Source organism: Chelonoidis abingdonii, chromosome 15 (genome assembly GCF_003597395.2).
Source record: "Chelonoidis abingdonii isolate Lonesome George chromosome 15, CheloAbing_2.0, whole genome shotgun sequence".
Classification (NCBI taxonomy): Eukaryota; Metazoa; Chordata; order Testudines; family Testudinidae; genus Chelonoidis; species Chelonoidis abingdonii.
The window spans coordinates 33,227,872-33,245,286 of record NC_133783.1 but is presented as its reverse complement, the minus strand read 5'-3'; the positions used below and the strand labels follow the sequence as shown (position 1 = coordinate 33,245,286).

General features: G+C 38.2%; 1 protein-coding gene across 1 annotated transcript in view; it reads right to left on the bottom strand.

Annotated features, from left to right (window-relative positions):
- The window catches only part of TBC1D12 (TBC1 domain family member 12), a 90,981-nt gene that overhangs the window by 17,337 nt on the left and 56,229 nt on the right, over positions 1-17,415 (bottom strand). The window contains exons 3-7 of the mRNA XM_075072692.1: positions 14,623-14,738; positions 11,789-11,871; positions 5,127-5,244; positions 4,644-4,750; positions 2,622-2,702 (exon numbers count right to left, since the gene is read on the bottom strand). Coding sequence (XP_074928793.1) covers positions 2,622-2,702; positions 4,644-4,750; positions 5,127-5,244; positions 11,789-11,871; positions 14,623-14,738 — 505 coding nt within the window. The remainder of the gene's footprint in view (positions 1-2,621; positions 2,703-4,643; positions 4,751-5,126; positions 5,245-11,788; positions 11,872-14,622; positions 14,739-17,415) is intronic.

Here is a 17,415-nt window from a genome sequence, read left to right as displayed (position 1 = left end):
TTAACGAGCCTTGGGATTAAGGAGAAGTTGGTGGGATGTGGTATACCTAGACTTTTAGGAGAATTAGTAAGGCATTTGATACGTCTGCACGATATACTTTATCGATAAAATAGGCAAATACAATTTAGATGGGGCTACATAAGGTGGGATCCATTAACTGGGCTGCGATAACCGTACTCATAAAGTGTATTAATGGCTCCCAATCCTGCCCTGGAAAGGTATAACAAAGTGGGGTTCCACCAGGTCGGTCTGTTTTGCGGACAGGCTCTTTCAATATTCTTCATCAACGACTTAGATGTTTGCGCATAGAAGTACGGCTTATTAAGTTTGCGGACAATTACCAAACTGAGGGATGCAACTGCCTTGGGAGGACAGGGTCAAAATTCAAATGATCTGGACCAAATTGGAAGAAATGTGTCTGAGGTAACCAGATGAAGTATCAACAAAGACAATGCGAAGTCCTCACTTAGGAAGGAACAATCAGTTTCACACATACAGACATGGGAAGAGATGACCTGTCTAGGAAGACTATGCCAGAAAGAGATCTAAGGGGTCATTATTGGCTATCACAAGTAAATATGAGTCAACAGTGTGATTCTGGTTGCAAAAAGCAAACGTGATTCTGGCTGCATTAACAGGTGTGTTGAAACAAGACACGAGAAGTTACATTCTTCCACTCTACTCTGCGCTGTGTAGGCCTCAACTGGAGTATTGTGTCCAGTTCTGGGACACCGCATTTCAAGAAGATTGGGAGAAATGTGAGAGGGTCCAAGATAAACCAACAAAGAATTATTAAAGTTCTTGAGAAATGACCAATTGAAGAAGGCTGAAAGAATTGGGGCTGTATTTAGTTTGGAAAAGAGGAAGACTGAGAGGGGACATGATAGCAGTTTCATGGTATCTAAGAAGCCGGTGTCCATCAAATGGGGAGGGAGAAAAACTTGTTCACTTAGCCTCTAATGATTAGAACAAGAAGCAATGGCTTAAACTGCAGCAAGGGGAGATTTAGGTTGGACATTAGGTAAAAAGTCCCTAACTGTCAGCTGGTAGTTAAACACTGGAATAAATTGCCTAGGGAGGTTGTGGAATCTCCATCTCTGGAGATATTTAAGAGTAGGTTAGATAAATGTCCATCAGAGATGGTCTAGACAGTATTTGGTCCTGCCATGAGGGTAGGGGACTGGACTCGATGACCTCTCGAGGTCCCTTCCTGTCCTAGAGTCTATGAATCTATGAATCTATGCTCTTGAAAACAACAAACATACATACTTCAAGTCCATTTTGTTTGTACTTCCTTTTGGAAATTTATAAGAAAAGCAACATAAATGCAATATGAATACGTTAAACCAGAGCTAGAGCCCCATTTTTCCTTTTTAAGGGTGTCAAAATAAGCAAATCAACATTCTACTTTAAAGGTGACACTATAATAATAATAAAATAATAATAATTAAAATCAAAATCTAACTGGTGGTGGTAATACAGTGCACAAGTAAAAAAGATATTAAAGTCACTTAAACATGTATGCCAAAGATAATTAATCTTAGTGTCATGCTCTCATATACAAAGATTTTTAAAAACAGTTTGTCTCAGATTAGTCACAGATGTGGACTGAGGAAAGCCTGAGTAATTTACTGGCAAAGAAACTTTGGATGGTGTAAGCAGATATGTGGACAAAAATATTTTTCACTTTCACATGATTGTTTTTTCAAAACACAGCAGCTCAAAAATACAGCCAAGTGATTTTTATGGCAGTAAACATTTTATTAACCTCTACAAAAATAGTACCCCTACTTAAAAGTACAACAACAAAACAAAAATAATTAAATGAAATGACATTTTAGAGGAAAAATCTCAGTAGTAGCAGCACAATAAATTAATACTTATGACAAAGATTTTTTTAACAATAAAAGTAAGCCATCTCCACAATATGCAACTGAAGAAATTGGGGACAAAACTGAAAAATGCAGAGGGAATTAAAATCACACAGATGCATGTATATAAACAAATGTTAATATCCCCATTTCATAGATATGAGAGGGGCAAGAGGGTCTTACAGTTAGGAACCAGACTGGGACGAAGACCTCGGGCAAATCACAATCTTCTCATCTCTGTTTCCCATCTGTAAAATGGTTGCCAATACTTTCCTGTCTCAGGGCTGTTCATTTATGTTTGTGAGACATTTAGATACTAAGATAATGAGAACCACACAAGCGAGGCTAGGAAATGGCAGAGATTATCCCAGAATTTAGGATCTTCTGGCTGTTTTTGTGCTTGATCTCCTAGACTTCTGGAAAGGCATGATGTCACTGATCCTGGATTTTCAAAGACTCAAAGGAAAAACATTCACTTAAAAATTAAATTTTGACATTAAGAAACTGCTCCTGCCAACAACATGTCTTTTTGCAGGCACCTCTCTCAGCATGGGGAGTGCTAGAGTGTATTCACTCTGTGACTTGCTACAAGAAAAAAAGCATCAAGGACAAACTGGACCTGAACGCACTGAAGGTTTTAATTCTCATCTGAATTGAGCCTCTGAGCTTTCAGACATTTGCCCATCTGTATGTCAAACCATACAAAAAGCCCTGCAAATCATCTTTGGTATTATCATTGTAAGAACACACCTTCTAGATCATTCTCTGAATTTGTCTCACTGAAGCTTTTCCATCGTTCCTTGGCTCTGGATAAGAAGATTTCATAGAGTTCTGCAAAACAACAGAGCAAAACCATAGCCAACACACACAACCATAATGAAATATATTCAAAATAGAGCTCTTTAGCTCAGGTCTCAACTGCCCTCCCCCACCCAAAAAATCTATGGTCTAGGATCTTAAAATGAGAAAATCCATTAGATGAGGTTACTAACATTTCACTGCATTATACTTTTACACCTATAGAGTTCCAGAAATATCTACTATATTATGCTTTGTTCCATGATGAACATTCAAATCACAGAAGAGGGTGTAGAAACAAATCCTTGTTTTCATTACACATTTATTGAAACAAACCCACTTGTAAAAGCAGGCGAGTACTGTGTCCAGTTCCAGGAAAGATGTGGATAAACTGGAGAGAGTCCAGAGGACAGCAACAAAAATGATAAAAGGTTTAGTAAACCTAATCTCTGAGGAAAGGTTTAAAAACTGAGCATGTTTAGTCTTGAGAAAAAAGACGACTGGGGGAGGGGGTCAATAAGTCTTCAAATATGTTAAAGGCTATTATAACGAGGATGGTGATCAATTGTTCTCTGATCCATGTCTTGTATAAGGCTCAAGAATTACTATAGCTTATGATTTTTAGAATGAAAAGTTAGTAAATTTACTTTGAAGTTTCCATTAAAAATTGATATTTATTATAAAGAACTTGTGAAGGTGCAACCCAATCAAGGTTTGGCTGTACATTGCTTTTTACCCCTGCAGACATGTCTTGACCTACCCAAACTGCTCTTTTTACAGTGTTTGGAATTGGGAGATTTATTTTTTATTTGCAATTTAAACAACAAAAAAAACATTGAGCCATCACTCCTCTTTCCTAAGCATTAGCTTTGGCATGGTATACCAGAGCTTTTCCTCTATGTGGTGGTTTCAACAGAATTTAGAAGAGCTCTTCTACCTGTCTTTTAGCTATATAAAAAGAGTTTATTTACTGTGTTTCATTTGCTATTCACCAAGAGTTCGTGGCACTTGACCCATGAGAGCATTTTATTTTAAAAAACCACCAATAGTATGTACAATATATAAGGAATAGAATAGCACCTAGTTGATCATTATGCTCTTGCAAACACTCAGGTATTTTATCCTGATAGCTTGGGTTAAATGCCTGATGCATTGAAATAGTTTTGAAGCAGGTCAATATTTAAAACTTGTCAATGCACAAAAATGTATAAAAATTGCGTGAATGAAGTTAGCACCAAATTCCAAACACGTAACTCAGCCTTTTTATTCTTTTCTAAATGAGCTGGAGGTCATTAGAGCATATTATAATCACACTCAAGTATTTATATATTATTCAAGCATTCCCCCTACCCCCGCAAAAAAAAAAAAGAAAATCAAATACCTAAATTCAGTTCTCAACTTAGATTTTTAATTACTCTAAATCCACAAGTGAAAAAAAAATATAATCTTTCCTTTATGTATCTTTGGGGGGAAATGTGTCTTTATACTCAAAAGGTGTGCTTCAGAATAAAAAAATTGTGCTATTTTTATGTATTAGTTACATAGCAATGAAAAGAGGTGTTTAGAATGGAAACAAAGTCCTCATAGCTCACAAAGGACTATAGGACCTCATAGCTGTATAGGACTATAGGTCCTCATAGCTCACAAAGGACTATGTGTTCTATAAGTGTCATCCTAAAGGTGTTCTACAATAAGTGACATCCTAAAGGTGTCAGTGGTTTTCTTCAAACCTGACTTTTTTCTTCATTTTAAAAACTGTATTAAAAACTCACTATTCATAACTTTTTAAAAGAAAAAGCCTCAAATAAGCTGACAACCATTCAATGGCAAAGTGCAATATTTCCGATTTACCTGATCTGTAAAAGGGATCAGCAAACAGAGGAAAGAAAGGGGATGGGGGAGAGAGATTGGTACTAGTTTCGATAAACAAAGTAAAGAATTTTGCATAAAAGGGTACGTATACATGACCCGCACCATGAGTAATATTTAATTCATTTCCTATAGCTAGACTCCAGACCTTCCCACGAACACTTGGGGGTAACCCCTGCCACCACAATTCTCGAACTCTTCTGGTAGTACGCCTATGGGAAAAAAGAAAGAAAGGAAAATTTAGCAATTCCTGTTCCTGACCTCACTGAGAAGTTTAGCAGTAACATGACAAGTTACTATTCATGTCAAAATTCAAAGCTTTCTGCTTATGCTCTTGGACTGAAAAGGGTTAAGACCACAATGCCTAGCAGCCCACTGTAAGGAACATCTCATGTTGCTATAATTCCTCATTATATCTGAAGCACTAATGATGGGATATAAACCTTCTTTGGCTAGCAGAATCAGTCCAGCATATGGTCAGGAGTATGGTGGAAGAACATGAAGTGGGTGGTTCCTCTGTGTTCTAAGAAGGGGGAAAATAAATCACATTTGCATTAGACTTACACCAGGAAAAACGTGTTTACTCACATGCCTTCCCAGTTAGGTAATATTTCATTGATCCAAATCACCATAGCACTAGCAATGTTCTCCTCTTGCTTGAATCGTTCTTTCATTATTCTTTTCCTTTTATGTGCTTCTTTAATTTCTGTTAAATAGACAACATTTTAATGCATGATACTATAGGAGCACTGAGCTGGATAGTTAAATATTCTGATAGTTTTAACTCTTAGTCTCTGGAAAAGGTCAGACATATGAAAAATATATTTGCATACGAACTGCTTTAGAGATTGAAAGCAGGGATTACCAAATTAGTTCTTTAAACTCATTTCCCTAGAAAATAAGTCATGTACAAATACATAGGTCTTCTTACATGCCTCATTGTTGGCTTCAAATGGAGTCCTGCTTTGAAAAGTGACTATAAAAATAACAATGCAGTGTTCCACATTTACTGCAGCTAAATGATTTCCATGTCAAATGTACTCAGTTTATCATAAAATGTTTTTCTCCAAAACCAACCATGCAAATCAATCTTGGGGCCTGAGAGTCAAGCTGGCTTCTACCCTTTTCATACATCACCCCCAAAAGGGTTAAATTTGGAAGTGGGGTGAGGGTTTAGATGCTCGTGTGACACAAAGCAATCCAGTCTTTCCACCATCTAATGCCATGTTTCTTCCTCCATTATAGTCTGTTTCCATGACAGCATCATCTTTCTCAATGGTTTTCTTACATGTCATCTATTGCCTTCCTCTTTTCCGTCTTCCCCCAGGTGGTATCCAACCCAGGGTTTGTCTAGGAATACAATTTTTTTTTGATATCTGTACAACATGTCTAAAACTACTACAGCCTTGTCTCTCAAATATCATTGTCTCTACAGTCTGCTGGCCAGTCCTTTGTGCCATACATCAGTGCTGGTTACTTTATCCCAGCAGCAGACACCAAGTATTCTTCACAAGCATTTCTGATAGAATGGATTAAGTTTCCTGTTGTAGGTTTCTGGCATTTGTTAAGTTTCAGACGCAGATAATGTGAGTGTCACAATGGCACCACAGAACTTGATCTTGGTTCTTGGGTGAATCTTGTTGCTTTTCCGGACAGTTGCTACATCGAAAAAGGCTCCACTGTGCTTACAAGATATACAAATTTATTAGCCATGCTATATACTTCACAATCACATCTGCACCATCACTGCTAATGCCTTCTTCAACGATCACGGCTTTCATTTTCTTCCAGATAATTCTTAATTCTATTTTGGTGGCCTCACATTTGTCACTGGTACTGGGGTCTTTTTCATATCATCATCATCACGTCTCCAACAGAACACGTCATCTGCAAAGGTGAGATCCTGAAGTTTTCCTCTACTTCACATAACTGTTTCTTCCTTTCATGATGCTTTTCACATCACGTAATCTATCACAATGCAGATGAGGAAAAGTGATAAAATGCACCCGTTGTGCTCCAGTGATGATATCAAATCAGACAGACAGTCTCTCTAGTGTGTCCTTACACAGTATTTTGAACCTTCAGACAGCATCCTGGCCCATGTCACAATCTTTTTAAGAAGCCCATATTGTCACAAGACCTTCCACAGCAACTCTATAAGTGCAGTCCAAAGTTTTGGTGAAATCTATAAAGCTCAAATTAATCTTTTCCTGTAACCAAGGCCTCCCTCAATCAATCATCTCAAGGTGAAGATGTAGTCTGTACACAGTCTTTCTGGTCTAAAGCCTACTTGCTCAGGACGCAGTTTTCATTTATGACCAGTTTCCTCCTCTCTCCCTCCCCCACCAATAGTACACTACAGAACACTTTTCTGATATGTAAAGTAGCATTATTCCTCGCCAGAAGTTGCTCAGAGTTGTGTTGTTTTTTTTTTTGTTTTTTTTAATTTACAGATCACACCTTTCTTTCCTCCTCTGGGAAGAATTCTCTCCCCTAAACTATATCACAAAAAGTTTGTTTTTCCATGAACTACTACCTGCTCCCCAGCTTTACATATGACCTTGCCATTTTTAGCTGCTTAATTGCTTCCTCTCTTTCTGCTTCTGAAATTTCTAGCATTGAGCTATGTAATTCTTCACGTTCTTCACATCCATCAATTGGAATTGTTGGCCCTGGCTGGTTGAGTACTTCATTAAAATATTCTCACTCTTGTGCCTTTTTTTTCTACTTTCATTAAAAATCTTCCATCTTTTGCTTTTATGACACCACCACTGATGCTTCTTTGGCTTTATTTTTTGTCAAGTCATTCTCTCATCTTTCCAATACAATTTCTTTATCTTTTTCTCTACATACCCCTATTGCAGCATGCATTGTTGTTCCTGCTATCATATCACTCATGCTTGTCTCTTTTAAAAGAGGAATAGACAAAAACAGAAAGCTGAGAATCTGGAGCAAATGATGGCAGCTTAGAAGAGGTAGAAGTAAAACATTCCACCATGTACCAGCCTAGTCCAAAAGTTCTGCAGGAAAAAAAACATTCCCTCAAGTGTGTGTGCATCCCACAATCTTTAATTTTGTAAATAACTGTATTTGTTTCATTATTCTCCACTGGAACCTAGAAAACAACTCTGTTGATGAGATTATTTTGACTCTGCTGAGCTAATGAGAGGAAGAGCACAGTAATAGCTCATTTTTGTCACTGAAGTTAGTAGACGTGACTCAATATGCACAAGGACAGATCTGTCCAGTAAGAAGGTACTATTTTTAGTCACTTTTCAAAGCAGACACTCCCTTCCAGCATGTGTATTGTGTGTGATTCCATATAAACAAATTAAATGGCTGCTCTTTAATACATTAACATTTTGCTTTCATTCTTGACTATGGAAGAAGTTCCTTGGTACAAGTTAGCATATTTAAAAAAAAATGGATTTTGCTTTTGTTTTAGTTTGTTTGTTTTAAGGTAATAGATAATAGTCTCTCTTTACAGGATATGATTAAGGAGCAGAGGTAGAAACATTGCTACTGCCTATTTAGCGATCATGCACATTGCCAATCAGCAATTCACAATCCCAAGAGAACTCTGTCCAAATATATTCAGAAAGCAACTGACTGTTAGCCCACTGGCACCATAAATACTTCTGAAAGAATAGTGCCCAACATCTACCGCTGGCTATCAAAATTGAAGAACTTTAGAGGTATGGAATTTCTCCTCAAGTCATTTGAGTGGCAATCTATTTTTAGACTACTGCACAGTACTGTATAATTTGATGAAGTGTTTGCATTAAAATGATCTCAGACGAAAACTCCTGAAAATGGCTTGCTGAACGAACACACAGCAAAAGCTCTCTTCTTACAGCAAAGTCTCTGACAAGCCAAGAAATTACCTGTTTTAGAAGATGTTAAGCTTATCACAATTGTAAATAATCTTCAGAGAAACCCCACAAGGTTTAAATGTCATCTACTCAAAGATTATAGGTTATTACCAAATTTCCAAGTTAATTAAATAAACAGAGCCAGTGGTTTGGACCAACAGAAATCTGATCAGAATTAATACAACTAGAAGCACTCCTTTAGCATGGCTGAATACAAAATGTCTAGTAAAGTGAGTTCTAAACCATGTTCTGCCAATAGCATGTTTTTTACCTCTATTGTAGCTGTATGTCCTGAGTAGGGTGACCAGATGTCCTGTTTTCAAAAAGGGACAGTCCCATTTTTGGACTTTTTCTTATATAGGCGCCTATTACCCCCCACTCTGTCCTGTTTTTCTTCCACAGTTGCTATCTGGTAACCCTAGTCCTGAACATCTGACTTTACAGTATTTCTTACATACTGGAGGATTCCATCAATCCCAGTGTAACTACAGTAAATTATAACTAGAGCATTAGCAATAGTGAAGTTTAAAATGCAAACATCTGCATTCTAAACCCATTTTCAGTTATTCAGTTTTCTGAAACTTTCACCTATCGGGATTCAGTTTAACAGGCTGTCTGCCAGGAAGATGACTTCGGTTTTGCTTAAACCTTTTTTTCAATTCAATTATTCTTGATTGTACAAAGATCAAAATTATTTTCCTATGATACAAGGAGAAGAGAATAGTGGATTTTTTTTTTAAAAAAAAGAGAAAAAGTTTAGCACTGAAATGGCTAAGGGCAAAATACTGACTTTTGGCATTGCACTGAGGTGTAGTGTAGCACTGAAGGAAATAGTATTCTGTTGAAAACTGATCTGGATTCAGCTGTGATAAAGCCATTGATAATCTTGCATATTTAGTTGAAGTCACGGTTTGTTTTAGTCACTTTTTACTGAAGCTATCCAGCACACCTTATTTAGCATACATGAGGCCACGTGCACTAGAACAGTACGCGTGAAACGCTGTATTCTATAAAACGTGCATCAGGCCATGCACAGTTAATAAAAAACGAAGGTCTGCAGGACTCCTTATCTCATGTAGTGTATCTTTTGCAAGAGGTACAGTGAACAGGACAGAGTTCGGCAGTCCCTTGCCTTAACCACTGTGCATCTTTTGGATACGCAAGGTATGGCGATCTACCCTCTGTCTCTATACATCTTGTAGAGTTACCCTTGAGTCTTAATCGATAATAGTACAAGATGCTACACTTGTATTTATGTTTGCAGTGTTTGCAGAATCAAGCCCTAAGTTTATGATAGCTTACTATTTCTCAGACGGTGAAATATGGTTATATATTTTTCCTACATTCACACAGAACTAGAAAGAAACTACTGGGACAGGACAGGGCTGCCCAGAAGATTCAGGAGGCCTGGGGTCCTCAGCGGCAGGGGGCCCCCGCTTCAGCGGTAATTTGGTGGTGGGGGATCCTTCTGCTCTGGGACCCGCCGCCAAAGTGCCCCGAAGACCCGCAGCAGGGGGGCCCCCCGCCGAATTACAGCCGAAGATCCAGCTCTTTGGCAGCGGGTCCTGGGGTGGAAGGACCCCCCGCCGCCGAATTACCACCAAAGATCCAGAGTGGAAGAAGCTCCGGGGGCCCGGGCCCCGCGAGAGTTTTCCAGGGCCCCCGGAGCAAATGAAGGACCCTGCTCCAGGGGCCCCAAAAGACTCTTGGGGGAGCCCCTGTGGGGCCCAGGGCAAATTGCCCCACTTGCCCTCCCCTCTGGGAGGCCCTGGGACAGGAGGTTCCACATAATTCTTACTGAGAGTTTTCAGTGCTACTGCAACAGAAGTTATATGTAGTAATAATTTTGGTTTATTGTGACCAGGCCTGCCGACCAGGGGTTGGCGGGGCAAAGGGGGCAATTGCCCAGATGGGCCACAGGGCTCCTAGATGCGTGCAGAGTGGTACCGGCGGCAGTGAAGGCAGCCAGGTGGGCATGTGGAAGCCCTGGCCATGCCAGAAGAGCACGTCCAGCAGCAGCTTGCTGGGCACCAGCAATCGCAGGCACAGCACCACACACACGCACACACTTCAGTGAATGCCATTGTTACTTCACATATTTGTATCTTAAAAATAATATCTAGCACTATTCAGGATGGCATCTTTGGCTATGATGTTTTCAGGCAGTTCAGTGTATCGTGATCAATAAAACTGGTCTCTGTCCAAAGATATAAAGCCCCACATTCAGCACATACATACGAATGACTTTTCCTCTCAAAAATCAGATAAAGTCCAATATTTGTGTTGTATGTTTTATGTCAACTTCCTCTTCCATAGTATATGTACTGTATGGGATCCATCTTATCCCATAAAGAATTGAATTTCAGATAGTTGAAGGCTGCTACCAAATTTCCCCTCATTCTTCTCTTCTGCAGATTAAATAAGCCCAGTTTCCTTAGCATCTTCTCATAAATCATGTGCCCCAGCCCCCTAATCATTTTTGTCGGTCTCCAATTTCATTCCATAATGTATTTAATTTAAATACACAATTCAAAATAAATTCCACATCTTATATTTGGACTCAATTTGTTTAATATTGGTGCTGTAACTGGAAAAAAAAAGTTAACCATATCAAGCAACGCCACAACTTACATTTAGTGGGTTCCAATGTGTTATCAATAGGATAAAAAGTAGTGTTGTAAACCTCAGCCATCACCTTTCTAGAAGGGCCACTGACTGTTTTGTCCTGGGGCCCGGAATTGCTGTCGACGGGCCTGATCGTGACAATTCCCATACCTACCTATATGACTAATTTAAAGGCAGCTCAAAGGCTTTTAGATGCTATCTTGTGGTTTACATATTTAGAATAAAGTTTTTTTTAGATGATCCATTGTTAACAGTAACATCAAAAATAAAAAGTGCAAAGTGCAAAAGTGAAGTCTTTGATATGCACATGAACAAGCTGGGGGTTTGCATGCACGTGATCTTTGAAGTTCCTTGGCATTCATGTGCCCTTTTGAAGATCTGGCCTAAGTAATAGCAATTGTGATGGTGGCACCAGTGTAGCTGGAAAGATTTACGCACCTAGTAAGTTTCCAGCTGATCATACTGCACAAAAAGTTAAATCAAGTTTCCACTTAAGCATTGGAGACTATATTCAACATGAGAATCCATTTATTCACAACAGTGATGAAATTAAAAAGGCTACAAGTTGAGACTGGTGGTCCGATTTAAACTATGAGTGTGCCTATGAGTTTTGAAGCACAACATGTATAGTATTAGCCCAGAAATGTAGTCTTTAATGTAAATACTGGCCTAAAAACTAAAAATGTCCTTATTCTCTCATTTTTGCTATAGAAGACAGCTAACTATAACCATGGTAATACAGTTCTAACATACCTCGTTTTTTTGCCTCTGCCACCATTTCATCATATTCTTGTCTGTGACGTAAAGCCTCCTCTATGGATTTGGCAGGAAGATTTCTGAAAACAAGCCATTTCTGGATTCAATATACGGATGACATTCCGGACAATTTCAAGACAGACTGACTGGTTTCTCTCTCCTTTTTAAGGTGAATTTAGTGATTATATTACGTGTCTGAATATCAATAATGGAAAATGAAGTTCATTATGGTGAAACATTTGTATATAAATCTACCAGACAAGTATTTTTGCATATATTGGCTCTTATCATGCTCCTCACTATTAGTAAAGAGACTAAGTGACTTGCTTAAGACAAAATAGACTGTGACAGAGCCAGGAACAGAATCCAGATCTCCCAAGCACCAATCCAATTCCATAATCATAAAGCTATTCTTCCTCTAAACCCAGCTGCTGAAGAACAACCTCCAAGGTAGAGAAGCTCTATGTCATTCAATCACTGCTCTCTGCTAAAATTGGTAATAAGTTTGCCAAACACCACCATGAGCAATGGCATTTTGAGTGATGTACACAAAAATATACCCTAAGAACAAGATTTTCACTACAATACAATAATCCAGAACTTCCATTAAGACATAATGATATATATTACTGCAAAACTTGGTACTTCACTGTGAAGTACAGGCTCTTCGTAAGTCAGCATATTTTAGGTTTTGCCAATAAGCTGTTTTTATCACCACATGAACAAGCAATACCTGTTAAAGCATAGTGTGAAAAAGATGCATTCTGGCAGGCTATGAAAACATCTGCTAGAATGGCCTTCATGAAGCTGCAGAACTAATTTCACTGAGGCATGCTTGAAAGTCAGAGATTCTTTTACTAGAAAAAAACAAAACACTTTTGCCCAACTAGAACAAAGTTATTTTAACTTAGTGAAATATCACAGTTCTCATGGAACCTTTACAGTCATACAAGAAGCCTTGTATGATGTTAAAACATTCATTCTATGTTTCCTGTTCCATGGTTCAGTTTCATTAAGATGTATGAACCCTGAGGATTTTCATTCACACATTGAGAGAAAATACCAGAAGTTTACTGCCCCACACCACTGATTGAGCTTGCATACCTCTGGGAAAACAAAAATATTCTAATAAATGGTGGTAAAAATTTCCCAAAGAGATTGAATATGAAACTACATAAATGCATATTAGAATTTTTTTCACTGATAATGAAAGTTAAATCAGCCAAGTGATGGATTAACGGAGTCTTGATGATTATTTGAAACTCATAAGAAAATTCCTGCAATTCAAAGAATTCAGAACAAAAAAAAGACTATATATTGCTCCCTTAACTATTATCTTCTCAAATGTCTACTTCTCATTGTATTCAGTATTTCAAAGTTAGTGCTGGCTCAGTGGCTTGTATAATGTGGTGTCACATGGTAACAGCACAGTAGTTTAGAAACAACCTCTGGTTTCCTAGTCTTTTGAAAATATTTAGGAATGATCTCAGCCTCCATAGAGGGAGGCAGAGGGTTCATCATATTTTAGCACACCCAAATGACAGAAAAACAATATTATAGTCTGAAGACAGCCTTAAGATAAATGCTGAGCAAGAGTAAATGTATTAGGTAAGACACTAAATATATAAAGGTTAACATGGTATCTGCTTCAGGAAAGCGATAGTCTCCTTTTGCTGGGCTAGAAGCAGCATGGGTTTGATTACCTCTCGATTCTTTTATTGTCAGTGATAATTAAAAACTCAGACTTCAAAGCTCTGAGTGGAGGATGGGGTGGGCAATTCAGTAACCAAACTGCTAATAGCTCAAGCTCAATTTCATTTTGGCTACCCTTTATCAACAGAATAAATATAACTTTTAATGTGACTTTTTAATAGGATTGCTATCATGGATATAAAGATTAAACTTATACATGCTTCAAAAATACAATCAACTCATGTATCTACAAATAAGCATTGATATGTGGGTATATATTAACAAGTAAAGATTGTTGAGTGGGGATAGAATGCACTTACATGAAACATTGGTATTGCTTTTATACGCTGCATCACCAACTTTTATACTTCATGCAACTGTATAAGAGTTTAATATATTGAAACAGTGAAGGAGGGATATTTTACAGAAATTCTCTTAGTCTCTAAAGGTGGTGGAAAAGAAAATAAATTGTATGAGGTGTTTTACCAGAAGCAAGTTCCAGAGCGCTTGCAGGCTAGAAAGTAGGTAGGAGCAAGCTCACCCTGCCATAGTCAGAACCCAACATATTTAGGTGGTGAGCAATTATCTTGTATTTCCTGGCAACAGCATCAATATGCCAGAATTATATTTTTTTATACCCAAAATTAGGCTCCCATGGTGACCGGTCGCAGATTATGCTCAGACAACCATTGGTGCTGACACCCTTTTGGTGGTCTAGCAAATCAAATATTTTAGGAACCAAGCAATGGAGAAATGAGGTTTTAGGAGAGGTCCTTAAGAGAATCTCTTATAATAGAACTCTTCATTCTGCAGATTCCAAGAATCAGTGTCATAGGTAACTACGTGAGAGCACTACACGATGAATATATAGGGCAAAATTCTAGCTCCATTTAAGTCAATGGAGCAAAACTCTCATTGACATTAATGAGGTCAGTATGTCACCATATTATTTAGTTAAGGTCTCAGATTGAGTAACTTATAAGGAAATTGTTCCAGTTTGACCAGTATAGTACTTTGAGAAAGAAAATTGTAAACAGGACACCAAAGTTATTTAACCTTTGCTAGGTCGGGAGGCAGGTGCACACATATGTATACTATGTTATTATCTACTTCATGGCAGAATTCATTACTATACTTACGACGGTCGATCCTCCAAAATAAGAGCAGTAGTTGAAAGTGGTTCAAATTCAAAATTTTTACGTCTTGTTGCCTGGGGTGGAGGTTTACATGTTCTTCCTGTTCGTGCTTCATATTCCTAAGTAATGTTATTAAAAGAAACCATTAAAAACCCCAATATTTCAAGCTTCCTTATAAATACGGGACATGTTTACAAAATGAATCAATGAGGAACTAACACATTCCAGCTTTAAATGATTTAAATCAACCAGGAAATGCTGCTATTTCATGACCATTAGGGAGTGAAAACTAATGAGAAGGTTACATTTCACAAATCAATGCATCTGGTTACAATGGAGCAATGATTACATTCTAAATATAAATTCGTATTTGTGTGCAATTGACAAACTATAAAAACCAGTGTAAATGTGCTTTACAATGTTAATTGCAATATAAAAATTCTGTTGGAGCAGTAATATGTAGAATTACAAAAAGTACTAATTAAGAGTAGTCTTAGTTCCCTTCCTCATTTTTATTTTTCAAAATTTTCCTTTTTCTCCTTAATGGCTGCTGCTGTCTGTATTATGTTACTCTTACTTCTGATTTCCACCTTTCCCCAACATCTTTTTGAATACCAATGGAGGATGTGTTCTTGTTGTTCAAACTTAACTATACAACACATATTAGTACTGTAAGCAGGGTCTTATTTTTATCATTCCATCTGTTATGGATGTATATGTTTTAATTTGTATCCTTATGAGCGAGAATGAAGTAAGTGACTTCCTAATTAGCCAATGTATATTTAAGGGAGGGAGGTAAGACATTTAAGATATCCCACTGCAACCTCAGATACCCACCCTTAATTGACTTCCAAGTTACCTCATGACTCATTCCTATATACAGATTACAATTCAAGATTTTTCCTATGTGAAATAATTCAGCTCAAACCCAAATGACATTTTTATCATAAACATTATCTTTATGCAAAAAACTAAATGCTCGCTTCTTCTTTTTAATTCAGTTTCTTTCACATGCTGCAGTTTAACAAAAACGGACTATATAAAGGTGACTGTTTTTAAAAGAGGAGCGCAGAAGGTTTAAGTATATTGGAACCAACTGTTAAAATAGACCTGTTCTCAAGATGAGCCAAGAATCTTGTCCAAACTCTCATGAATAAGTTTAAAAAAATAAAGTTTATCTCTGTACATTTCAGCACTGTCCACTTTCAGAAGTAAAAAAATGTTTTACACTGAAGTTCCTGAAACAAAAAGAATATGTTTCCTACAGAAATATATTAACCATCACAAGTATTTTATTTGGAAATAAATAGCAAAATGGTAAATGAAAAGCTGCTGATTAGGCAGCTGTTTCTGCCCGATCAAGTACAGCAGTCTGTTCCAGAAATTGTTCCCACTTGAATTTAACACACTATATGTAAGATTTTTGTTTACACCTTTTCACTACTAAGTATTTATATGCAGGAATAAAGGAGGTTATTGACTTGTCCTATATATTCCATTCATACAGGACATTTATTCTAAAAGGTTATGAAAAGTGAAAACAACTTTAAAAGTTATCTGTATAACAACTTATGTCTTACAAAAAAAGTGACCATGCAACCTCAAAACTGTAAGGTGCTACCTGAAACCTTTAGATAATGTTTGAGATAGAACAAAAATATTGTTCATCATGGAGTTCCGTAACTCTCACTCGTGGTTGATAGTAAAGTGTCTGCTAAGGGAGTCTGCTGGTATGTTCTGGTTCCCTGGAAGATAAACTGTCAACAAGGTGATCTGATTGGTCACACATCAATTCCATAGACTGACCACTTCTCCACAAAGGGGGATGGTAAAAGATGACCATCATTTATGATATTATGAAGGTATGGTGATATTCAATGAACAGGAGAAAGGTCTTGCAAGTCCTTAGGACTGCCCAAAATATTGATGCACGTCCTGGACTCTCAAAATATCTAAGTGCCCTGCACTGTTTGGCGGTTGCCCATGTGAGCTCCCCTAAGCGGGGGCGGCTCTATGTTTTTTGCCACCCCAAGCACGGCAGTCAGGCGGGCTTCGGCTGGTCATGCGGATTCAGCGGCATTTCTGCCGAAGCCGTGGGACCAGTGGACCTCCCGCAGGCATGTCACCAAAGGCTGCCTGACTGCCACCGTCACACGCTGGTGCCTGGAGGCTCCTCTGAACCTAAGAGAGACATCTGTAATAATTTTTTTTCCAGTGAGGGGGAAAGAAAAGGAATGTCCAAGCGTACCTGGTGGGGATTCTTCCATCACAGCAAAGATTACATAACTATGGCAGGAACAGTTACTATGGCATTCCTACAGTGTTAATTTCAAGAGTACACTGATTGAAGCCACACCTGCAGGCTATGAAAATGCAGTCTGGCAAACGGCATTATGTAACTGCATAAAGCCATACGATGCAGGAGAGAAAAAAACCTCTGTGCTTGAAGATGGTCTATGGAGGTCGTTCGCTGCCTGGAACCTGTCCATCAGCAGACGAACCCGTGAGACAGAATTTAGAAACACTCTGATGAAGTCTAAGCCTAATTTGGAGCGAGAACAGATTTTTCCTCGAGTTCACACTGACCGCCCCTTCCCCTCTCTGGGGAAGGAAGATGTTGAAACACTGACAAAATTGACTTATAGGCTTCTTGACATGTCTTGGCAATGAGAAGCAAGTCGCTGAGACAGGAAGACACTGTACCTGATACAGGCAGAAAATACCTTGACCGAATTGGAGCGCTCTGTTCTAAAAGTGGGTTGGAGCCCATCATAAATCTCAGAAAATGTCTGAGTA